The sequence below is a fragment of the Felis catus genome, chromosome A2 (assembly GCF_018350175.1).
Source record: "Felis catus isolate Fca126 chromosome A2, F.catus_Fca126_mat1.0, whole genome shotgun sequence".
In the NCBI taxonomy this organism is placed as follows: Eukaryota; Metazoa; Chordata; class Mammalia; order Carnivora; family Felidae; genus Felis; species Felis catus.
In genome coordinates, this window is record NC_058369.1 from 131,637,344 (window position 1) to 131,658,027 (window position 20,684).

The 20,684-nt window shown below is 35.2% G+C and overlaps 1 protein-coding gene across 1 annotated transcript in view; it reads right to left on the bottom strand.

Annotated features, from left to right (window-relative positions):
* BMT2 (base methyltransferase of 25S rRNA 2 homolog) overlaps positions 1 to 20,684 on the bottom strand; it is an 87,437-nt gene that overhangs the window by 55,908 nt on the left and 10,845 nt on the right. The window contains exons 2-3 of the mRNA XM_003982969.6: positions 14,847 to 14,988; positions 200 to 370 (exon numbers count right to left, since the gene is read on the bottom strand). Of these exons, the coding sequence (XP_003983018.1) occupies positions 200 to 370; positions 14,847 to 14,988 (313 nt within the window). The remainder of the gene's footprint in view (positions 1 to 199; positions 371 to 14,846; positions 14,989 to 20,684) is intronic.

A 20,684-nucleotide genomic window follows, 5' to 3' on the forward strand; every position in this document is an offset into this window, starting at 1 on the left:
TAGTTTTCCTGATATCCCTTAAAATTTTATGCTAGTTTTCTACCTACTAATATTATACATCTGCATTTTTCAGCCTAATCTATTATCAGGGGAGCAAGCAAACAGCCCATTACTTTTTGTAAATCATTACACTATTTTACATTATTAATAGAGCTATCCAGGATGACATTAGTAATTGAAATAGAAAAACTGTACTTACTCAGTTATAAATTCAGGGTTTGTAAAGCTGAGGTTGGTTAAATGACCTTCAAGTTTAGAAGACTCATGTGTACTTAAGGCTGGAGTGGTCTTAGTGGCGAGTACAGCTCTTTTTTCATCCTTTTCAAGTGCTTTTCTCTTTCCACCATTTTGGAAATATTCTCTGCATACACTACAAAGCAAAATGAAGTTATATTTTAAAATACTAGGCAGGAATATAAAATAAAATGGAAAAGCATTAGCCTTTATTATTCAAAACGGGAAACTTTCAATTACAAATTCTTACTGTGAAAACGTCACACAGAGGTAAGTTTGAGTACCTGTAGCACTGCACATACAATAAAGCATAATCACAGATTATATTTAACAAGTAAAAAGTATGTTTTCAAGGGTACAGATGTGCCTATATGTTTTGCTGAACTGCATTCTTAACTAAAACTTAAGTTCCTCTAGAAAATCTTAGGTAACTCTGCTATTCAGTGACAGCATACAAAAAGACCAGTCGTTACAGTTAATTCTGAGCCAGGTCTGCTGGTAGCAGACAGATACCCCAATAGTTGTTTCTTAGATCCCTGTTGGTTTATGAAAATTAAGTGAGGATGTCAACATATTAAGAATTATTGATATTCTTATTTGCTCTGAGGGAAGGGAATACAAATCTAGTTCAGGTAAAAATGGTACTGTATCATATAGGTAAACATTTACAGAACAGAAGTTTAAACATTAAGGTGGTTTTTGTAACACCTGGAAATTATTCTTATCCATCAAGAGACCGTTCCTGTTTGTCTGAATTCTTACAGTAGTAAAATGCAGATTTTTTGAAGATGTTTCATTTTAAGCTCATATAGTTTAGAACAGATCAGGTTGCCATCCAGCACCAGAAAGTGATGACTGACATAATCTTATAAACAATTTTCTTCAAACCGAATACAATTTTACAGTAGTAGGACACCATGCCTGGGTATATAACAGGAAAAACTAACATAAACCATAGAATCAACTCAAATATTTATTAGCTATTAAAGCCAGGAATCTTAAGGTAAAGAAAGGCTAACAAGACCTAGTTCAGGCCCTTGAGCTTACAATGTGATAGCTTACATGTGAAAACAATAAATGATACAATTAATTACCAAGCTACTTGAAGGAGGAGGGAATCTAAACAAATTTTCTTTTTAGATTCTTACAACACATTATTAGTACATATAGCTCATACTTTGAACAAAGCTAAACTATTTTTCTCCATAGACTCTGCTTGGTGAATTTCCAGAAACATATGGCAAGAGAAGAATTGAAGAATTAATTTAAAACTGATTTCTGTGGGGCGCCTGGGTGGCTCAGTCGGTTAAGCGGCTGACTTCAGCTCAGGTCATGATCTCACGGTCCGTGAGTTCGAGCCCCACGTCGGGCTCTAGGCTGACAGCTCAGAGCCTGGAGCCTATTTCAGATTCTATGTCTCCCTCTCTCTGACCCTCCCCCGCTCATGCTCTGTCTCTGTCTCAAAAATAAATAAACGTTAAAAAAAAAATTTAAAACTGATTTCTGCAAGTAGAACTATGATCTAAGGGAACAATGCCCATCTCTCCTCATACTTACAGTATGCTATTAGTTCAACTTCATTTTTTCTTAGTAATTACTATTAAGACTTCTTAAAAAAAAAGATTTCTTTAATTTTCCTATGTAGATTTAGTTTTAATTCTTATATATAGGAGTTGAAACCCATTCTTCATAATCAATTATTTATTAAGTATTAAGACTACAGAGCCCCCATGTGCCAGGCACATCTGTGATGAGAAAACAAATTGGAGAAGGGATTGCTGCTCTCAAGGAGCTCAGATTAGTGAATAAGACAACAATTATACAATAATAAAGAAAATACAACTGATAAAGATAATATACAGCTGATAACCCAATCAATCTAGAGTCAGTAATATATGCTGACTTCAGAAATATAAGTAGGAATAATCAAGGAAGAATGCTAGGTGGGAGGTGAGTGCTTTTCTGGCAGAATAGCATGAGCAAAGGCACAGTAGATAAACACAGCAAGGATCCTGCAGAGATGGACATCCATTCAAGATATGTGAAACGTAAGGTGCCGAGAAGAAAACAGATGGATGGACTCACAGGTAAAAAGATCCTGAGGCCAACACAAATATAGTGGGGAAAGGTGGCTAGGTGACACTGGAGTGATAAGCAAGCCTCAGATCCCACAAGACTCCAAGGCCAATGTAAAGATGTGGTATTTAGAAATCTAATCTAATGACAGTAGTTTAGTGATTTCCTGGGGCTGGGGCTAATTACAAAAGTGTACAAAAAGTAAATGCCACCAAAAAGGAGAGCCTTGAAAAGATGTTGCTTCTGGGGGAGAAAAGAGGCACTTTGAAAAAATGGAGGTATCTCTGGAGGTTTGGTGATAAAAGGAAAAAATTAAGCAATTAAGGATAATGAGCCTACTGAGATGTTATAAACTATACATTAAAAAATGTTAAGTCAGACCAAAAGAGGACAATATATATTAAAGGCACTTTACTTTTGTATTTGTGGCAATCAAACAAGGTTCTTCAGAATTAAAGAACCAAGTAAGCCACCCAAACCCCTACAGACACTCCAACAGAATAGACAAACCCATAAAATAAATGCTCAATGAATACAAAAACCAAACAAGGTTCTAATAGAAGGGAAGAGAAAAACAATTAAAACCAGTGGATGAAAATTATCAAAAACATATACTCAAAAACAGCTATAAAAGAGAAAAAAACTGTAACATTTTGGTATTAATTATATATAATAAAGCAACTGCAGATATGAAAGAACATTTCAAATTTGAAATTAAAAAGCTGAGAACAAAAAGGAATGAATAATGGAGAGATATTCCATGAAAATAGATAGGAAGATGCAATATTGCCACAATGTCAGTTCTTCCCAAACTGATCTATAGAGTCTGTACAATCCCAATGAAAATCAAGCCAAATTATTTGGTGGAGACCAACAAACTAATTCTAAAGTTTATATGGAGAGGCAAAAGACCCAAATAGCCAACACATTTCTGAAGAAGAACAAAATTGGAGGACTAACCACTATTGGACTTACTTTATATAGTGGATCAGAACAGGGTGGTGCTAGTGACAGAATAGACAACTAGACACATGGAACAAAACATCCCAGTAGACCCACACAGATATACTCAAATGATTTTTCAATAAAAGAGCAAAGGCAATATAATGGAGTAAAGATGGTCTTTTCACCAAATGGTGCTGGAACGACAACTACATACCAAAAAAATGAACCTAAACAGACATCACACCTTTCACAACACTTAAAATGGATTATAGACATAAATGTAAAACACGAAACTATAAAACTCTTGGAGAGTTTTATAAACTTCCTAGGAGAAAATCTAGGTGACCTTGGGCTTGGCAATGACTCTTTGGATGCAACACCAAAGTCAAGATCCATCAAAGAAAGAATTGAGAAGCTGGACTTAATTACAATAAAAAAATGCTCTGCAAAAGAGAATGGGAGAGAATGAGAAGAGAATGAGAAGACAGACATGGACTGGGAGAAATATTTGCAAAAGACTTATCTGATGAAGGAACCGTTATCTGAAATATACAAAGAATTCTGAAAACTTAATGGAAAACAAACAACCCAGTTTAAAAATGGGCAAAAGAAATGGATAACTCACCAAAGAAGATATACAGACAGCAAATAAGCTTATGGAATATGCTCCAGGTCATGTATCATTAGGGAAATGCAAATTAAAATAGCAACACGACACTACTACACACTAATAACATCAACACTACCAACTGCTGGTGAACATGTGGAGCAACAAGAACTCTTCATTCATTGTTGGTGGGAATACAAAATGATAAAATCACTTTGGAGACAATTTGGCCATTTCCTACAAAATTAACTCTACTTTTACCATACGATCCAGCAATCACACTCCTTGGTATTTGCGCGTGCGCGCGCGCCTGCGCGCGCGCGCGCGCGCACACACACACACACACACACACACACACACACAAAAACTCACTTCAACACAAAAGCCTGCACATGGATGCTTACAGCAGTTTTAGTCATAACTGCCAAAATTTGGAAGCAGTAAGTTGTCCTGCAGCAGGTGAATAAAGAAAAAAATTGTGGTACATCCAGACAATAGATTCTTACTCAGTGCTAAAAAGAAATGAGCTACCAAGCCATGAAAAGACATGGAGGAAACTTAAATGCCTATTAAGTGAAAGCTGTCAATATAAAAAGATTATATACTATGATTCCAACTCTATGACATTCTAGAAAAGGCAAAACTATGGAAAGAGTAAAAGAGTCTGTGACTGGGGAAAGAAGGGATGTGCAAGCAAAGCAGAGGATTTTTAGGGCAAGTAGTATCTGTATCTGTATGATACTAAAATGGTGAATATTTGTCATTATATATTTGTCAAAACCCACAGAATATACACCACCAAAAACAAATCCTAATGTAAGCTATGGACTTTAAATGATAATGATGTGTCAAAGAAGTTCATCAATTACAATATAATGTACCATTCTGGGTGGATGTTGACAGGGAGGATACTGGGCATGTGTGTGGGCAGGGTGTTTATGGGAACTGTACTTTCTGCTCAATATTACTGTGAACCTAAAACTGCACCAAAAAAATAAATCTACTTGAAAGGGAAAAAAACCCAGGTCAGAACAGTTATCATGTGTCTCCTGATGTAATACACTGAGAAGGACACAATATCACCTAAGTAATATTCTTGCTAATATGCTTCATTTAAATCTAATTAGAGGGGTGCCTGGGTGGCTCAGTCTTTTGAGCGACCGACTTCGGCTCAGGTCATGATCTCACTCACGGTTTGTGAGTTTGAGCCTCGCGTTGGGCTCTGTGCTGGCCTGGAGCCTGCTTCTGATTCTGTCTTCCTCTCTCTCTGTCCCTCCCCCACTCATGCTCTGTCTCTCTCTGTCTCAGAAATAAATAAAAAACATTTTAAAAAATCTAATCAGAAAAAACCCATACAAATCCAAATTGAGAGTCTATTAACCTTTATAAGATGTCTGTGTCATAAAAGAAAAAAAAAAGGAGAGAGATTCACATGAGTCAAATCGTATTTGTCTTTCTCTGACCGACTTGTTTCACTTAACTACAGAGAACAAACTGTGGGTAGCTGGAGGGGAGGTGAGCAGGGTAATGGGCTAAATGGGTTATAGGCATTAAGGAGGGCAGTTGTGATGAGCACTGTGTGTTACATGTAAGTGATGAATCAGTAAATTCTACTACTGAAACTAACATTACACTCTATGTTAACTAGAATTTAAATAAAAACTTCAACTAAAGAGAAAGCTAGAGAATTTACCTCAACTAAGTGCAATGATACACCTTGAAATATTTAGGAATGAAAGTCTTGTGATTTCTGCAACTGACTACCAAATGGTTCAGTAGAGAGGGAAAGGGGAGAGAAGGGGTGCGGGGGGGGGGGAGGGAGGGAGAAAATGGAAAGAAGATACAAAATAAGACTAAAATAGAGAAACATTTTTTTTCAGAAGCTGAAGGAAAGAAAGTGTGAGTAAACGATTTTTATCCAGCCAAGCTGCACATTTTGTAACAAAACTATAGAAAAATAGCTTTTTGTATGTAAGAACTTAGGGAACATCATAGTTGCAAGCTGGTTTTAAAGGATTTACTAGAAGATGAAGTTCATCCATGAGATGACTGAGAAATGTTGATGAAGAGGCTAGTTAGTAATGAATGAAAAGCATTAAGTGAATAAAAAAAGGAAAACTTTATAATGCTGAAGACCACAATTTCCAAAGATATAACAGTTATGAATATTTATGTGCCATTTATCATAGCAGCCATCTTCACTAAGCAGAAACTCCATGGGATTCATGGAGAAACAGACACAACTAACAACAGAGAACTTTAATACATGACTCAATCAAGTGAATGGATATTAGGTAAGGTTAGAGAAACCAAAAAGAGTATAATGAGGTTTATCTTATCTACATAACAAACTCTGCTCTCTAAAGAGAGTATAAATTCTTTTCAAGTGCACATGGAATATTCACAAAACTACCATATACATATACTATGTCATGAAGAAAACCACAGTAAGAGCCACAGAAAAACAGATAAAAATCATCCTATTACAACACAATAAAAGTATAACAGAATAAAACAAAAAAATCCCTTTCACCTGGAAATTTAAATCCATTAATATATTCACATATATATTCAAAAATTTAAGGAGGAAACTCATATACATTTCCACAGATGCTGAAAGGACATTCAACACAATTCAACACCTATTCCTAAAAAAAAACAAAAACAAACAATACACTCAGTAAAATAGGAATTGGTGAACACTTCCTAAAAGTAAAATTATACATATATATCAGCCAAAAAGCCAGCCACGTTTTTAACGGGAACACAATGCACACATTGCTAAATGAATAAGACACAGCTATGTAGCAGACAAGAGAAAAAGTATTAGTCAAAAAAAAAAAAAAAAAAAAAGAAAGAAAAATAAAAAAAAAACTGGAAAGAAAGAAAAATGTATATTCACAGATGAGTTTACCTAGACAACCCAAAAGAATCAATCATAAACCAATACCAATAGATGTAAAAATACAAAAATCAAAAGCCTCCATATATATGTGCATATACAAACAATAGCATATCTGAATATATAACAGAAGTGAAGGTTACATTTACAACAGATCAAAATGATAAAACACCTAGGAATAAATGTAACAAGAAAATGCACATATTCAGAAAACCAGTATTCAGAAAACCTTAAAACACTACTGAACAACTCAAAAGCAGACTGGAACAAATAGAAAAATACATATCTTTTTCATGGGCATGATGATTCAACATTACAAAGATGTCAGTTTTCTCCAGTTATTAAAAAATTTAATGAAATCCCAATAAAAATACAAAGTTTTGCAAGTTTAGTTAGACCAGTTGGTTCTAAAATACACATAAAAAAAAAAAAAGGAAAGAACCAAGAAAACCCTGAGAAAGAAGAGCAGTGGTGGCGCAGGGGAAGATGTTACAGAATAACATAGATTAAATGATATAGACAATGAAACATAACAAAGTCCTAAAAAAAGAACCAACCATAGCATATAGTTGGCTAACATGGCATATAAGTGTCATGCCAAATCACTGTAGAAAAGGTGGTGCTTTTCATAAATGATGTTGGAGAAACGGGAATTATATTGGGGGAAAAGTTAGATCTATACTTCCCAACAAACACTAGACTGAATTCCAAATAGGTCAGAGATCTAAATGTAGAAAATGATATCATTCAAGTACTATAAGAAAACTAGTGAGTAAATGAGTGAATTACTATTAGGAATTCTTATAGTCTGGGAATCAGGAAAGCTTTTCTCAGGTAAGAGAAATCTGGAAGCAATAAAAGAGATACATATGTGATTACGTAAAAACAAAGATTTCTACATGGCAAACCAAAAACCTGCATGGCAAAAGGTATTAATGAAGACAAAGGGCACATATCTGTAAGTTATAAAAAGCTATGAAAAAATCAAGATAAAAGGAACCAAAACCAGTGGAAATAAAGTGTCAAAAACACGAACATAATTCATAAGGGGCAAATAATTTTTAAATATATAAAAACATACTCAACCTCACTCACAAGAGAAACATAAATTAAAACCACACAGAGGTATCAGTTCCCACCTTATCAAACTGGCAAAACTTCTAAAGGTAGGTGAGACTGTGAAGAGATAGGTATTGTTTTTTTGTTGACGGAACTACAAAATGATAAAACCTCTAAAGAGGGTGATTTGACAAAATCTAACAAAATCACATATACGTTTACTCTTCTACTCTGCAATTGCACATCCAGGAATCTACAAAGATACAATGCCAAATGTACAAAATGAATATGCACAAGGTTATCCATTACAGCACTATTTTTAACAGGAAAAACTTGTAAATAACTTACGAAAATGAAGAGGGTATCTATTTACTTGCAGTTGGTCAATTCATGTTGTCAACTTGACTGGGCCAACGGGTACCTAGATATCTGGTCAAACATTCTGAGTGATTCTGTGAGGATGGTTCTGAATGGGAGTAACATTTAAATAAGTAAACTGAGTAAAGCAGACTGTCCTTCATAATAGGGGTGGGCCTCATCCAATCACTTGAAGGTCTGCATAGAACAAAAAGGCTGACCCTCCTCCCTAGAGTATGAAAGACTCCTCCTGCTTAACTGCCTTTGAACAGGGACACTGATTTTTTTCTTGCCTTCAGACAAACTGAAACATCAGCTCTTCCTAGGCCTCAAGCCTGCCAGTTTTAGGACTGGAACTACACCAGTGATTCTCCTGTGTCTCTAGCATGTCAACTCACCACTGCATATCTTAAGATTTATCAGCCTCCATATACACAGGAACCCATTTTGTGAAGAACCCTAATACAACAGTGATCTCCACGACATATTAAGTAAAGAAGAAGGGTATAAAACAGCATATACCATATCCCATTTGAATACAGATAATGGGTGGTTATGTATGTGTATGTGAATTTGGTTAATTCTGCAAAAACCAAACAAACAAAAAAACAACAAAATAATGTTACCTGAAAATAATTTGTTACTTGGATAAAACAAGTAACAAATGAAGAAATTGGAAGGGAACCTTTTTTGAATACACCTTTTTATAAAGTCTTGACTTCTGAACCATGCAAATGTTTTATATTTTTACAAAATAAAATAGGGGGGGAAACCCATAAAACTGAAAGTGAACATAACCATATACAAAAGAACTATTTCAAGTAACTTTTAAACACAGTATCCTGACCCTTAGTGGTTTATGTTCTAAAGACAGAAGAACTACAAAGATACTTTAAACTTCATCCAGTTAGTTTTACTGCTAGGTAAAGTTTAGAAGTAAAAGTGACATTGTAGTTTTCAAATTATTTTATGTGAACTGTAGGACAAAGCAAATGTATTAATGTTATTCAGAACTAAGTCCTTTAGCAGCACATCTAGTGCCCAGATCTTAATTTAATTTCTAAATGCCATTTCTCACTAAAAGAAACAGGCCCTATGAAGAAACAGTTTGATTCTAAGTCTTGGGTGGCAAAACTAAAGTGTTATTTTGTACTACATAGTAACAAAGTGCTCAAAAGTGATTTCAGAACTCAGAAGCCAGCTATATATGGAATATGGAATAATTTGAACATACTCCCCCTCAAAAAAAAAAAAAAAACAAAGACTGATGGAAAGAATGAATAAATAACAATGCAGGAGGCTACTGTGATATAAAAACCCCCAAACCAAAAAACATACTTATCACAATTGGAATTACTACACCAATTCCTTATTGTTAAGAATTGATGACTAAACAGAAAGAATTAGGGATACGTATATGTTTATTTCTACCCAGCCTTTCTGAAGAACACGTAATCATTCCCTGTTCATAAAGAAAAGGTTTTATTTACAGAAGCTAATAAATAAAAAGAATGATACAAGTTGAAAAAATCATTCTGTGGGGCACCTGCATGGCTCAGTCGATTTAAGCGCCAGACTTCGGCTCTGCTCTTGATCTCACGGTTTGTGAGCCCTGGGTCAAACTCTGGGCTGACAGCTCAGAGCCTGGAGCCTGCTTCAGATTCTGTGTCTCACTTTCTCTCCATCCCTCCCCACTCGCACCCTGTCTCTGTCTGTCTCTCTCTCTCTCTCTCTCTCTCTCTCTCTCTCTCTCTCTCTCAAAAATAAGTAAACATTAAAAAAAAAAATTAAAAAATCACTCTGCAATCCCAAATGAAATAGTTTATAACAGAAGTAAACCTGTTAGCTGACAGACTGTCAGGAGACAGGATTGATCCACAAGCCAAAATGTCCCTCTACATATTACTTGCTAATTGCAAAGGGAAAATATAAGTTTACAATGGAAGGACCACCTACACCAAATGGCAAAATTTAGCAGGTAACCCGACAATAAGAACTTGCTAATGTAATGCAGTAAGTGTGCAGTTTCACCTAACAGATATTCTGTCAAAAATAATGTTACCTGATTCAACACTTTAGATCAGTTTATAAGAAATAAAGGACACTGGAAAAGTAGATAAATGGCTCCATGAGAAAACAATCAAATAAATCCAAAATACAGGACACAAAACTAGTTTTGGATTAGGATACAGAAAATCACAAAGGGCCCCTGGTTATGCTGTAGCTATGGGGGAAAAAGAACTATACACTCTAAAAAAACAATGTATTAAAAAGAAATCAAGAGAGCTGAGGATACAAAAGGTATAAAGGAACTAAAGAAAGGCCTAGATGAGAAGAGATCACAGGCACTTTGTACATTTGTTGAAAAGGTGTATAGGCAGCAAAGGATCATGTCTTCCAGGGTAGAAGGATTTTGTTTGATTAAAGGGAAACCAGCAGAGCTTTTAATGGTTGCTTAGAATGGTGTGACAGACTGGAATCTTTAAGAAACGCAAATGCAAAGATTGTTCTCCCTGTTCTATTCCTGCATCCCACCCCCACCCCCCTCCATAGGTCTTGATTTTCAAATATGAAAAAGGCAAGGGAAGTACTAGAGGCTTGGAGTGGGACTAAAAAGCAGAGAAAATTCTTTGCAGTCTTCTATGGACCTAGGTCCCAGAGTCTTGCTAGAGGACTGTGCCTGTAATATACATAAAACAGGACTCACCCTCAAAGCATTTGAAGACACAAGTGAAATGCAACTATGTAATCCAACTTCAACTCAGTTTAACCCCTGATGGATCAAAGTGTGTCCCTGTCTCACTGGCTGCCTGTTAGAGGGAAAAAACAAAACAAAACAAAAAGCATGCCCTTTCTAGGAAAAACTAATATTATGTCAGTCTCTTCTAAACATAATGCGGGGCGCCTGGGTGGCTCAGTCGTTTGAGCGTCCGACTTCGGCTCAGGTCATGATCTCGCGGTCCGTGAGTTCGAGCCCCGCGTCAGGCTCTGGGCTGATGGCTCAGAGCCTGGAGCCTGCTTCCGATTCTGTGTCTCCTTCTCTCTCTGCCCCTCCCCCATTCATGCTCTGTCTCTCTCTGTCTCAAAAATAAATAAATGTTAAAAAAAAATTTAAACATAATGCTAGTATATATTTTTAAAAATTACCAGACATATAATGAAGCAGGAAAAAAAAATGATCCATAATCAAAAGAAAAAACAGCCAAAAGAAACAGATCTTGATAAACCATATATTGGAATAAGCAAACAAGGACTTTATAATAATTACCATAAGAATTTTTTTTTAAGTTTATTTGAGAGAGTGTGCACAAGGGTGAGGAGCAGAGAAGGAGAGAGAACATCAGTCTCATGAACCGTGAGATCCTGACCTAAGTAGAAATCAAGAGTTGGATGTGTAACCTACTGAGCCATCCAGGCAACCCTATAAATCTTTCTAATTCAGAAAAAGATGAAATTTAAGAGAACTTTAAGAGAAAAATTAAATAATCTAAAGATGAGCCAAGTAATTATACAAAAATTGAGAAAAATGGTATCTTGAAAATCTCTCTTGGTAACTGACAGAACAAAAAGCCAAAAAGAAAAATCAGTAAGGACATACAGATTATTTGAACAGTGCTATTAACCACCTTGAATCAAAAACCACAAAATATAGAATGTGGGATATTTTTCAAATAAACTGTCATTTCTCAAAAAAACTAAATGTTGTGGGAAACAAAACCAAGAACCTAAAGAAATGCAACCACCAAATGCAATGCATGAGACCTAATTTGATTAAAAAAAAAAAAAATTACAAGCACATTTTGGGGACAATAAAAAAAAATCTGAATTTTTGAACTAAGTATTTTAGGAAATGAGGAAATTACTGTTAATTATCTTAATGTGATGATGGTATTATGCTTATGCTGAAGAATGTCCTTATTCTTAGGAGATGTGTGGGAATGAAATATCATGTTATCTGCAATTTACTTGCAAATCCAGGAAACTGTGTTTGTTTCTCTGTGTGTACAAAGAGTTAGAAAAAGCAAATATTTTTATTAATCATACAGCTATGCCTTTGTGTTATGTTTTTAGTATTTCATGCTATAAATCAAATTTAATTATTTTTTGAAGGAAATCATACGTGGAATTCTTCAAGCTAAACAGCCAACAAAATCTTAGCAGGGTAATGTCAGTAAGCCTTACCTTACATACCAAATTCTTATGAAGTTTTAAGTATAACTAACTGAACAGAAACTTCTGTCAAACTCTTTTAAAAGCCCACTTTAGCTCTCAAAGTACTACTGCTTTCTTAGAATTGTCAATAGAGAAAGGAATTATATAAACTCAAGTTAAAATTATAGATAAATCAAGTTTCAAAATTCAAAACTGTTTTGTAGCCTTTTCTCTCAAGCTAGTTTTAAGTTTAAAGTAAAGACATTATAAAACTCCTCATGGGATTACTTTCCATAGTAAATTTATTTTACAATATTTGCCACTGTTCTTTTCCTGCAGTTTGACCTAAATTCTTACGAATGTTCCCTTTCAGCAGTTTGACTTAAAAATGACCTTTTTCAAACACATGTAGATACAATAACTATTGATAGCAACCACACATCTAAGGAAAAAGAAGAGAAAAGTGTGAGCACAGATTATTTACGGAAGGTATAAGCAAATGCTCCTATGAGAATATCACACATCAAAGTCCATTTAAGAAGCAGTCTGAGAGCTTGCCTGGTATACCCGAATACTAATTTTAAAGCAGTGCTGCTAAAAGCCAAGAATGATGGTCTTAAATAGAGATGGTGCTGATTTCCTGATTGGATTATGTCATTACTCTATGTTACAAGGGAAATAACTGGTTCAGTAATACATTTCATTTTGCATTTCTTAGCTTGAGGGAGAAAATGTGTATTTTCTAAAAGAGAGATTTTCTCTCTAGAACCAAGCAGAAAACACCAAACATTTAAGTTCCAAGAATCTTATTTCCTATTGTTCTGGCTCCTTTCTTTCTCCGACTCCACAATTCTTGGGGTCCGCAATCTACTGATAACACCTTTTCACTCCTCCTCACTCACCTCATATTTTCAACTCCCCACTTATGTATCACTATAATCACTACAACATACATACTATTTCCCTTCCCCTTCTCTTGAGTCATTATACTCACTTGAGCATTAATTTTATTATACTGTTCTGTCCATTCACTTTCTCACTCTCTAAGAAAACTGCCTCACTATAACTTTGCACCTTGATTATCACATTAGCTTCCTAACTGATTTCCTGATTTACATACTCCCCTTCCTATAGTCTATCTTAACACAGTAATTAATTCTTAAGAATTCTTGACACACTTTAAAGGTTAATAAAATCCTGTTACTCTTCTTCTTAAAACATCCAGTGACTCATCTCACACAGAATAAAAGCCAATGTCTTTAACCATGGTTTACAAGACCCTACGAGATCTAGCTGGTCAGTATCTTATTTTCTACCCCTCTTCTTATGTTTCGCTCTAACCACATTAGTCTCCTTGCTGTTTCAAAAACATGTCAGCACAGTCCTACCTCAAGGCCCCTGGACTTGCTAGGGCTTGTTGTCTCACTTCTTTAATGTTTTTTACATGCATCATTTCTGGGAGGCCTACCCTGTCTACCATACTTAAAATTGTTTTATTTTTCCTTGCTTTGTTTTTCTCATGAGACTTACCATTATCTGACCCAGCATATCTTTAATTTATGTAATGTTTCTTGCCTCTAACCCTCATGAGCATGTAACCTCCATGAAAGCATGGATTTTGTTTGGCTGACTGTTGTACTCCCAGTGCCTGTGATGTGACTAGTACACTGTGGACAATCATTAAAAATTATTAAATGAATAAATAAAATAAATAAATTAAATACGCAATTTTCTCTGGATTATTTGTTGAATGAATGAAATATGCATTATAACATAACTTTTAAATGAGATTAAAACAGAAATTTTGGATAAAAAATAACTGCAATGAAATATAAACCAGAAATTATCATAAATTCATTGTCCATGCAGAAAGATAATGTTTTGTTTTCTGAGAATTCATTTATAAATTCAATCAATACATATATCCGTTCTAATAATTTTACTACCTTGAGAGAAATGACCAAGAGTATTTCATTTTGATGTCTTAAATTTATACAATGAGAAAATACGCATTATCCAAAGTAAATTTAAGTGCTGGAATACTCTGAATTATATATCCAAAATTCAGGATTTTGACACTTTTAAGAGGTTTTCAAATTTTAAAATACAGAAAATCACGTTTACTTGAATCCAAATATGGAGAATTATAAAAAGAAATTTCTATACTATAACTTATCAATGAAGTTAAGTGTTAAAACTCATATTTTAAATGTATTGATGTTTAAGTATATTTGATGCATTTAAAGCTATACTTTTATTTTTATTTTTTAAAGCTACAATTTTGAAAGGCTGAAACAAAACTTCAAGTTATGTCAAAGAAAAACATTTTGATTAAAAAGGGATGAATGATATAAACTTAGAGAAAGTGTGGCAAGGGGGAGAAGTTATTTAAAAAAATAATATGTTTTAAAACAGTCCTATTTTGGTACAGTAAATTATACAAAGCATTACTTGGATTTCAGACTTTAAACGATATAATAGAAACCAAAAATGTTAGTTCATAAAAACACTCACCTACAACACCATTCAATACGACCTTCGCCCTCACAAGTTTTTGCCCAATGGTTATCTGCCAAATTTTTCATTGCAACAGCATATTCACAAAGTGTTTCCTCATCCTCACAATGTTCTCGCCAGATCTTATCAAAATCTCCCACTAAAAACAAGGGAAAAGACGAATTAAGTTAACTTCACTTACAAATGTCTCAGGCTTTTAAAAGTTTCTGTGTAATCTAAAATTACTTAAAGATGAATATAAGCAAAATTATAAAGTCAAGTTGCATCAAGTTTAAACTAGAATTTTAAAAGCTCCTTTATGCAAACAGATGTATCATTTTAACTATGATGATTTGATAATCAAATAAATTTTCACCAATTTAAACAGATGGATTTGTGAAGCTGAATGAAACTAACACACATAAGTAGGAGTTATCAGTTTATAAACCAAAAACACACTGGTAGGGGACAATTATGGCTGGGTATTCAAACATTAATTATCCTGGTACCCTTGGGCAATTTGACCTTGCGGCACAAAGTTACTTAAGCCTGCTTCTTGCCTGTTATTTTCTTGGATCTCTACATACTGATCAGTTTCCTATATTAAAAAGGGGTATGGGTGCCTGGGTGGCTCAGTCGGTTGGGCCGAGTTAAACTCAGGTCATAATCTAACAGCTCGTGGGTTCAAGCCCTGCGTCAGGCTCTGTGCGGACCGCTCAGAACCTTAGACTGCTTTGGATTCTGTGTCTTCCTCTTTCTCTTCACCTCCCTCATTCATACTCTGTCTCTTTCTCTCTCTCTCAAAAATAAGCAAATCAATCAATCAATAAAAAAAGGGTTGATAGGTGAGATGGCACCATAAATTACCAAGCAAGATAAATATTTTTATTTCTTCACTTGGATGTGTTCTAGGCATATTGTATTTTAAAAAATTATAATTATAGGGCAAAAATGTTGCTAGAGAAACTACCTTAGAAGCCTCTCTGAAGTTTTAAGTCTTTACAAAATGTTCTGAATAAACACTATAAGCTGACTATATATATATATATATATATATATATATATATATATATATATATAAGTTTATTTATTTTGAGAGAGAGCGAGAGCAAGCATGAGCAGGGGAGGGGCAGAGAGAGAGAGGGAGAGAATCCCAAGCAGGCTCCATGCTGTCAGCACAGAGCCCGATGTGGAGCTTGAACTCACAAACTGTGAGATTGTGACCTGAGCCAAAACTAAGAGATGGATGCTTGGCCGACTGAACCACCCAGGCACCTCATAAGCTGAGTATATTACTGAGCCACGATATTACTTCTGGCTACTACGGGTTTTTTTTGTTTTTGTTTTGTTTTTTGAGAGAGAGAAAGACAGCAAGCAGAGGTGGGACTCGATTTCACAACTGTGATATCATGACCTGAGTCAAAATCAAGAGTTGGATGCTTAACCTACTGAGCCATCTAAGCACCCCTTGCTACTATCGTTTTAAAAACATTAAATAAGTTCTCACTTTTAATATGAAATCTGAAACAGCAATATGAGTTCCAATAAAGAATGGTATGAGGATGCTATGCCAAATAGATGACATTAACATAAGTGTAAGGGTAAAAGAGTAAACAAAAATTATCAAAGTAGCTTCACTCAATGTCCTTAGTGGTAAGATTTAGGTTCTCTTGCTTCATGTTCAAATGTAGGCAATTGTTTGGCAGAATAGGCTGAAAAATATAAATAAAACAACCAAATTTGAAGATAATCATTCTACCCAAATTCTCTCCAGAGGTGAGACTATGAGATTCTAGTATTTAAGAAGTGTTTTTTTTTTTAACAAAGAAAAAATAATTATAAGTTTAAATATATCAAGACTTAGTCAAAATTTGAAACACTTTATTTTAAGCACAGTCCAACAAGGACTGAGTTGAAAATCAAACTATTAGCCCTCTAGTTTGACCAAATTAAGAAATAGCAAGAAAGGTACAAACATGCCCTCACACACACTGTTAAAAAGGTGTATATATCACAGTCTCTTTCTAGGTCTGAATACCAACTGTAAACCCCAAAGGAATGAAAAGTTCTCTTCTTGGGGGTTATGTTCTTATAGAACAATATTTTCATTAACTGGTAATATTTGTGAGGTGATGAGAGCTTTCAATTTGTTATATAGTAGATTGGCAATAACTGTCCACTAAAAACAAGCAGGCAAATTTATTTCCCAAATTCTCAAAGAAAAACTTCTCAGTATTAGCAACATCTTTCAGATGTAGTTATTTACCAACTCTCTAAATAGAACTACAGGAAGTAAAGCCTTTAAAACAAATATTTTGATTAATGATACATTAAAAAAAACTTTTTTTGCTGTTTATTTATTTCGGGGGGGGGGGGACAGAACATGAGCAGGGGAGGGGCAGAGGGGCAGAGAGACAGAGGGAGACACAGAATCTGAAGCAGGCTCCAGGCTCTGAGCTGTCAACACAGAGCCTGACACGGGGCTCAAACCCATGAACTGTGAGATCATGACCTGAGCCCAAGTCGGACGCTTAACCGACTGAGCCACCCAGGCACCCCATTTAATGATACCTTTTAATTTAAATTTTTAAAGATTTTTTAATTTATTTTTGAGAAAAAGTGAGAGAGACAGCGCAAGCAGGGGAAGGGCAGAGAGAGAGAGGGAGACACAGAATCCCAAGACAGGCTCCAGGCTCTGAGCTGTCAGCACAGAGCCCGTCGCAGGGCTCGAACTCACAAACTGCAAACCGTGAAATCACGACAGAAGCCAAAATTGGACGCTCAATGAGCCACCCAGGTGCCCCCAGATTTCCTTTCTGTACAACTTTTCAGTTTAGATTCTACAGAAGATACATTGTAGGGAAAAGACCTGGGTTTTTGGGAAAGCAGTTTATTTGGGAGAGAATCCTAGGAAACAGGAGTGGAGGGAATAGGGAGAATAAACCGAGGAAGGAAAAAGTGGTAATACAGAGGGCATTATTGAGTTTGCTCCTAGGGATAAGAGAAGCATACAGAAAGCCTCTGGAACTGGGCACCTAAAAGACAGAAGGCAAGGATGTTTTATGCATCAGCTACAATCCCCAATTAACTGAGAGTTGTTAAGAACCTGCACTTTTAGTTTTCATTTAGGCACTGAATAAGGGGATATCCTTAATGGGTTCCAGCAGTGTTGGAGAAAGGTGCAGAGCAGAAAAGAAAGCAGCACTCATTTAAAGTGGGACTTTGTAAGGGCTGGGTTCCTCTGAGCTCACAGGGTTTGCCCACCACAGCTGAAGACCAAGGTAAGGTATATGGGACACCAAAGGCATCTACTACAAATCTATGTCACTGTACACTGTGAAATTCAATTTACTTTACAATTACTTTATTAGCTATGAGATGCAAAGATAACTGTTTATACACAGAAACCTACTGCCCTTCAGCTTTTAAGAAGACCTGTAGTTTTGCACATTTAACAAAATTTTGTTCCAATATTATCAATTTCTTGTAGAATTTGAAACCTTACTATCTGCGCCAATGAAGTTTAGAGGAAGGATTCAAATTTTGTCTGCAAGCCTATTGAACTCAAACTGTCTGCAGAAAACTTTCAACTTGATGTCTTCATTAACATTTAAGTCTCTAAACTCTCCCCAAGTATGCTGATACTCAAACAGATGTGTGTTTAGTAAAGTGTAGTAGTACACTTACATATAACTGAGATTAAACAACACAATTGTATATATTCTATATTCTTCATTCTTTCATTGGATTTGCTGGAAAACAAAACAAAACAAAACAAAACCTATTCCAAATGCTACCCAGAATAACAAAGCTAATGAGCTAGCACAGGCATCAAAGAAAGGAAAGAAGATATGTAACAAGATGCTCTAAGATAAGAATGTGCTGTGTTCCCCATATCCTATGTAAGGTATCCTGGACCCAGAACTTTTAAATCATGTATTTATTCAACAAGAATGTATAAAACCCTGTCTATTAGGAATACACTATGTTAAATGGTGGTTGCAAAGTTGAACAAAAACATAGCCTCCAGTTATGAGAAAATTCTACTTTCTAGAATACCCTTGAAAGCTTATTAAAGTATTGTTTAAATAAAGTCATCAAACAAAAATAGAATGGGTAAATTTAGTTCTTTTTTTTTCATAATAGCCCATTCTTTGTTTTTAGAATATTAAAATAATGGTATTTTTCCTTTAAGCAAAAATATTTTCAAAATAATTTATGATTTGGATCCTAAAAGCCAAAACCAATTAAGGGTGACCAGTGCCCAGTATACATATTCAAAATTCTTCTGCTAACTTGGTCAAATTGCATACATAAAAAACATGTTAAAACTTGATTCTAAGAATTTTTGGTTATCATTTAGTTATTAGGTCAACCAATATTTAAAAGACTATCTTATTTAAAAGAATAATATTTTTTCATTACCAAAAGGCAAATCAGGAACTACGAACTTCCTGAGGTCTACATCAAAGATCCAGTCAACAGAACCAGAAATGCTTAAGTATTTAAGCTCAATCAGAGCTCTCAATGAATTAATAGTCTTTTTAAAATTTTTTGTTTTTTAATATAATTTATTGTCAAATTGGCTTACATACAACACCCAGAGCTCATCCCAACAATTTGTCTTTATTTTAAATTTATTTATTTATTTATTTTTGAGAGAGACAGGGACAACGTGAGCAGGGGAGGGGCAGAGAGAGAAAGGAAGAGAGAGAATCCCAGATTCCACACTGTCAGCAAAGACCCCAACACAGTGCTCGAACTCATGAAACCACGAGATCATGACCTGAGCCAATCCCGAAAGTCCAGCCCTCAACCTACCGAGCCACCCAGGCACCCCTAATAATTAATCTTATAATGATTTTACAATGATATTGGCATTTGTGATGACTCAAAATCACTGTGATTAATATCTATTTTTTTGCCTACTTGTTACAGACATCCTACGAAAATGTGAATGTATCTTTAAAAAAAAGGAAGAGAGTGAAGGAGAGGCAAATCTACAATAAATATATGCATTTCATTTTGCCCAAATACAGATAAATCAAAAATTATTTTTAGAAAGCACAATTAAAAATATATATATGTCCTCCAGTTTAACTTGAAATTAATAGTTAATGAACATTTTATGGTCAAACTAAAAGAATAAGTTTAGAGAAGAAATCAGTAATCTTTTGTTCAAATACATAGTTTTAAAGATCAACTTAAAACTCTGCTTTGTCTAGGGGCGCCTGGGTGGCTCAGTCGGTTAAGCGTCAGACCTCAGCTCAGGTCATGATCTCGCGGTCCGCGAGTTCGAGCCCCGCGTCGGGCTATGGGCCGATGGCTCACAGCCTGGAGCCTGCTTCCGATTCTGTGTCTCCCTCTCTCTCTGCCCCTCCCCCGTTCATGCTCTGTCTCTCTCTGTCCCAAAAATAAATAAACGTTAAAAAAAAAAATTAAAAAAAAACCAAAAAACTCTGCTTTATCTAAAAGATAAAGTCATCAATTTGTCTTACAAGATTCTAGAACAAAGTTCATATTAACATGACTTCTATTTATTATATTCTCCTTATATTTAAAATTTTTAAACATTAATTTTAAAAAACTAACTAATAAGGGTGCTGGGTGGCTCAGTCAGTTAAACGTCAGATTTGGGCTCAGTCATGATCTCACAGTTTCCTTGAGTTGGAGCCCTGCATCCCACTCTGTGCTGACAGCCCATAGCCTGCTTCAGATCCTCCCTCTCTCTGCCCTTCCCCGACTTGGACGTGTGTGTGTGCGCGCGCGCGTGTGTGTGTTCTCTCAAAAATAAATAAATAAACTTAAAAAAACTAATTAATAATTTAAAACACAAGTGATGCCAACTTAGGTTGC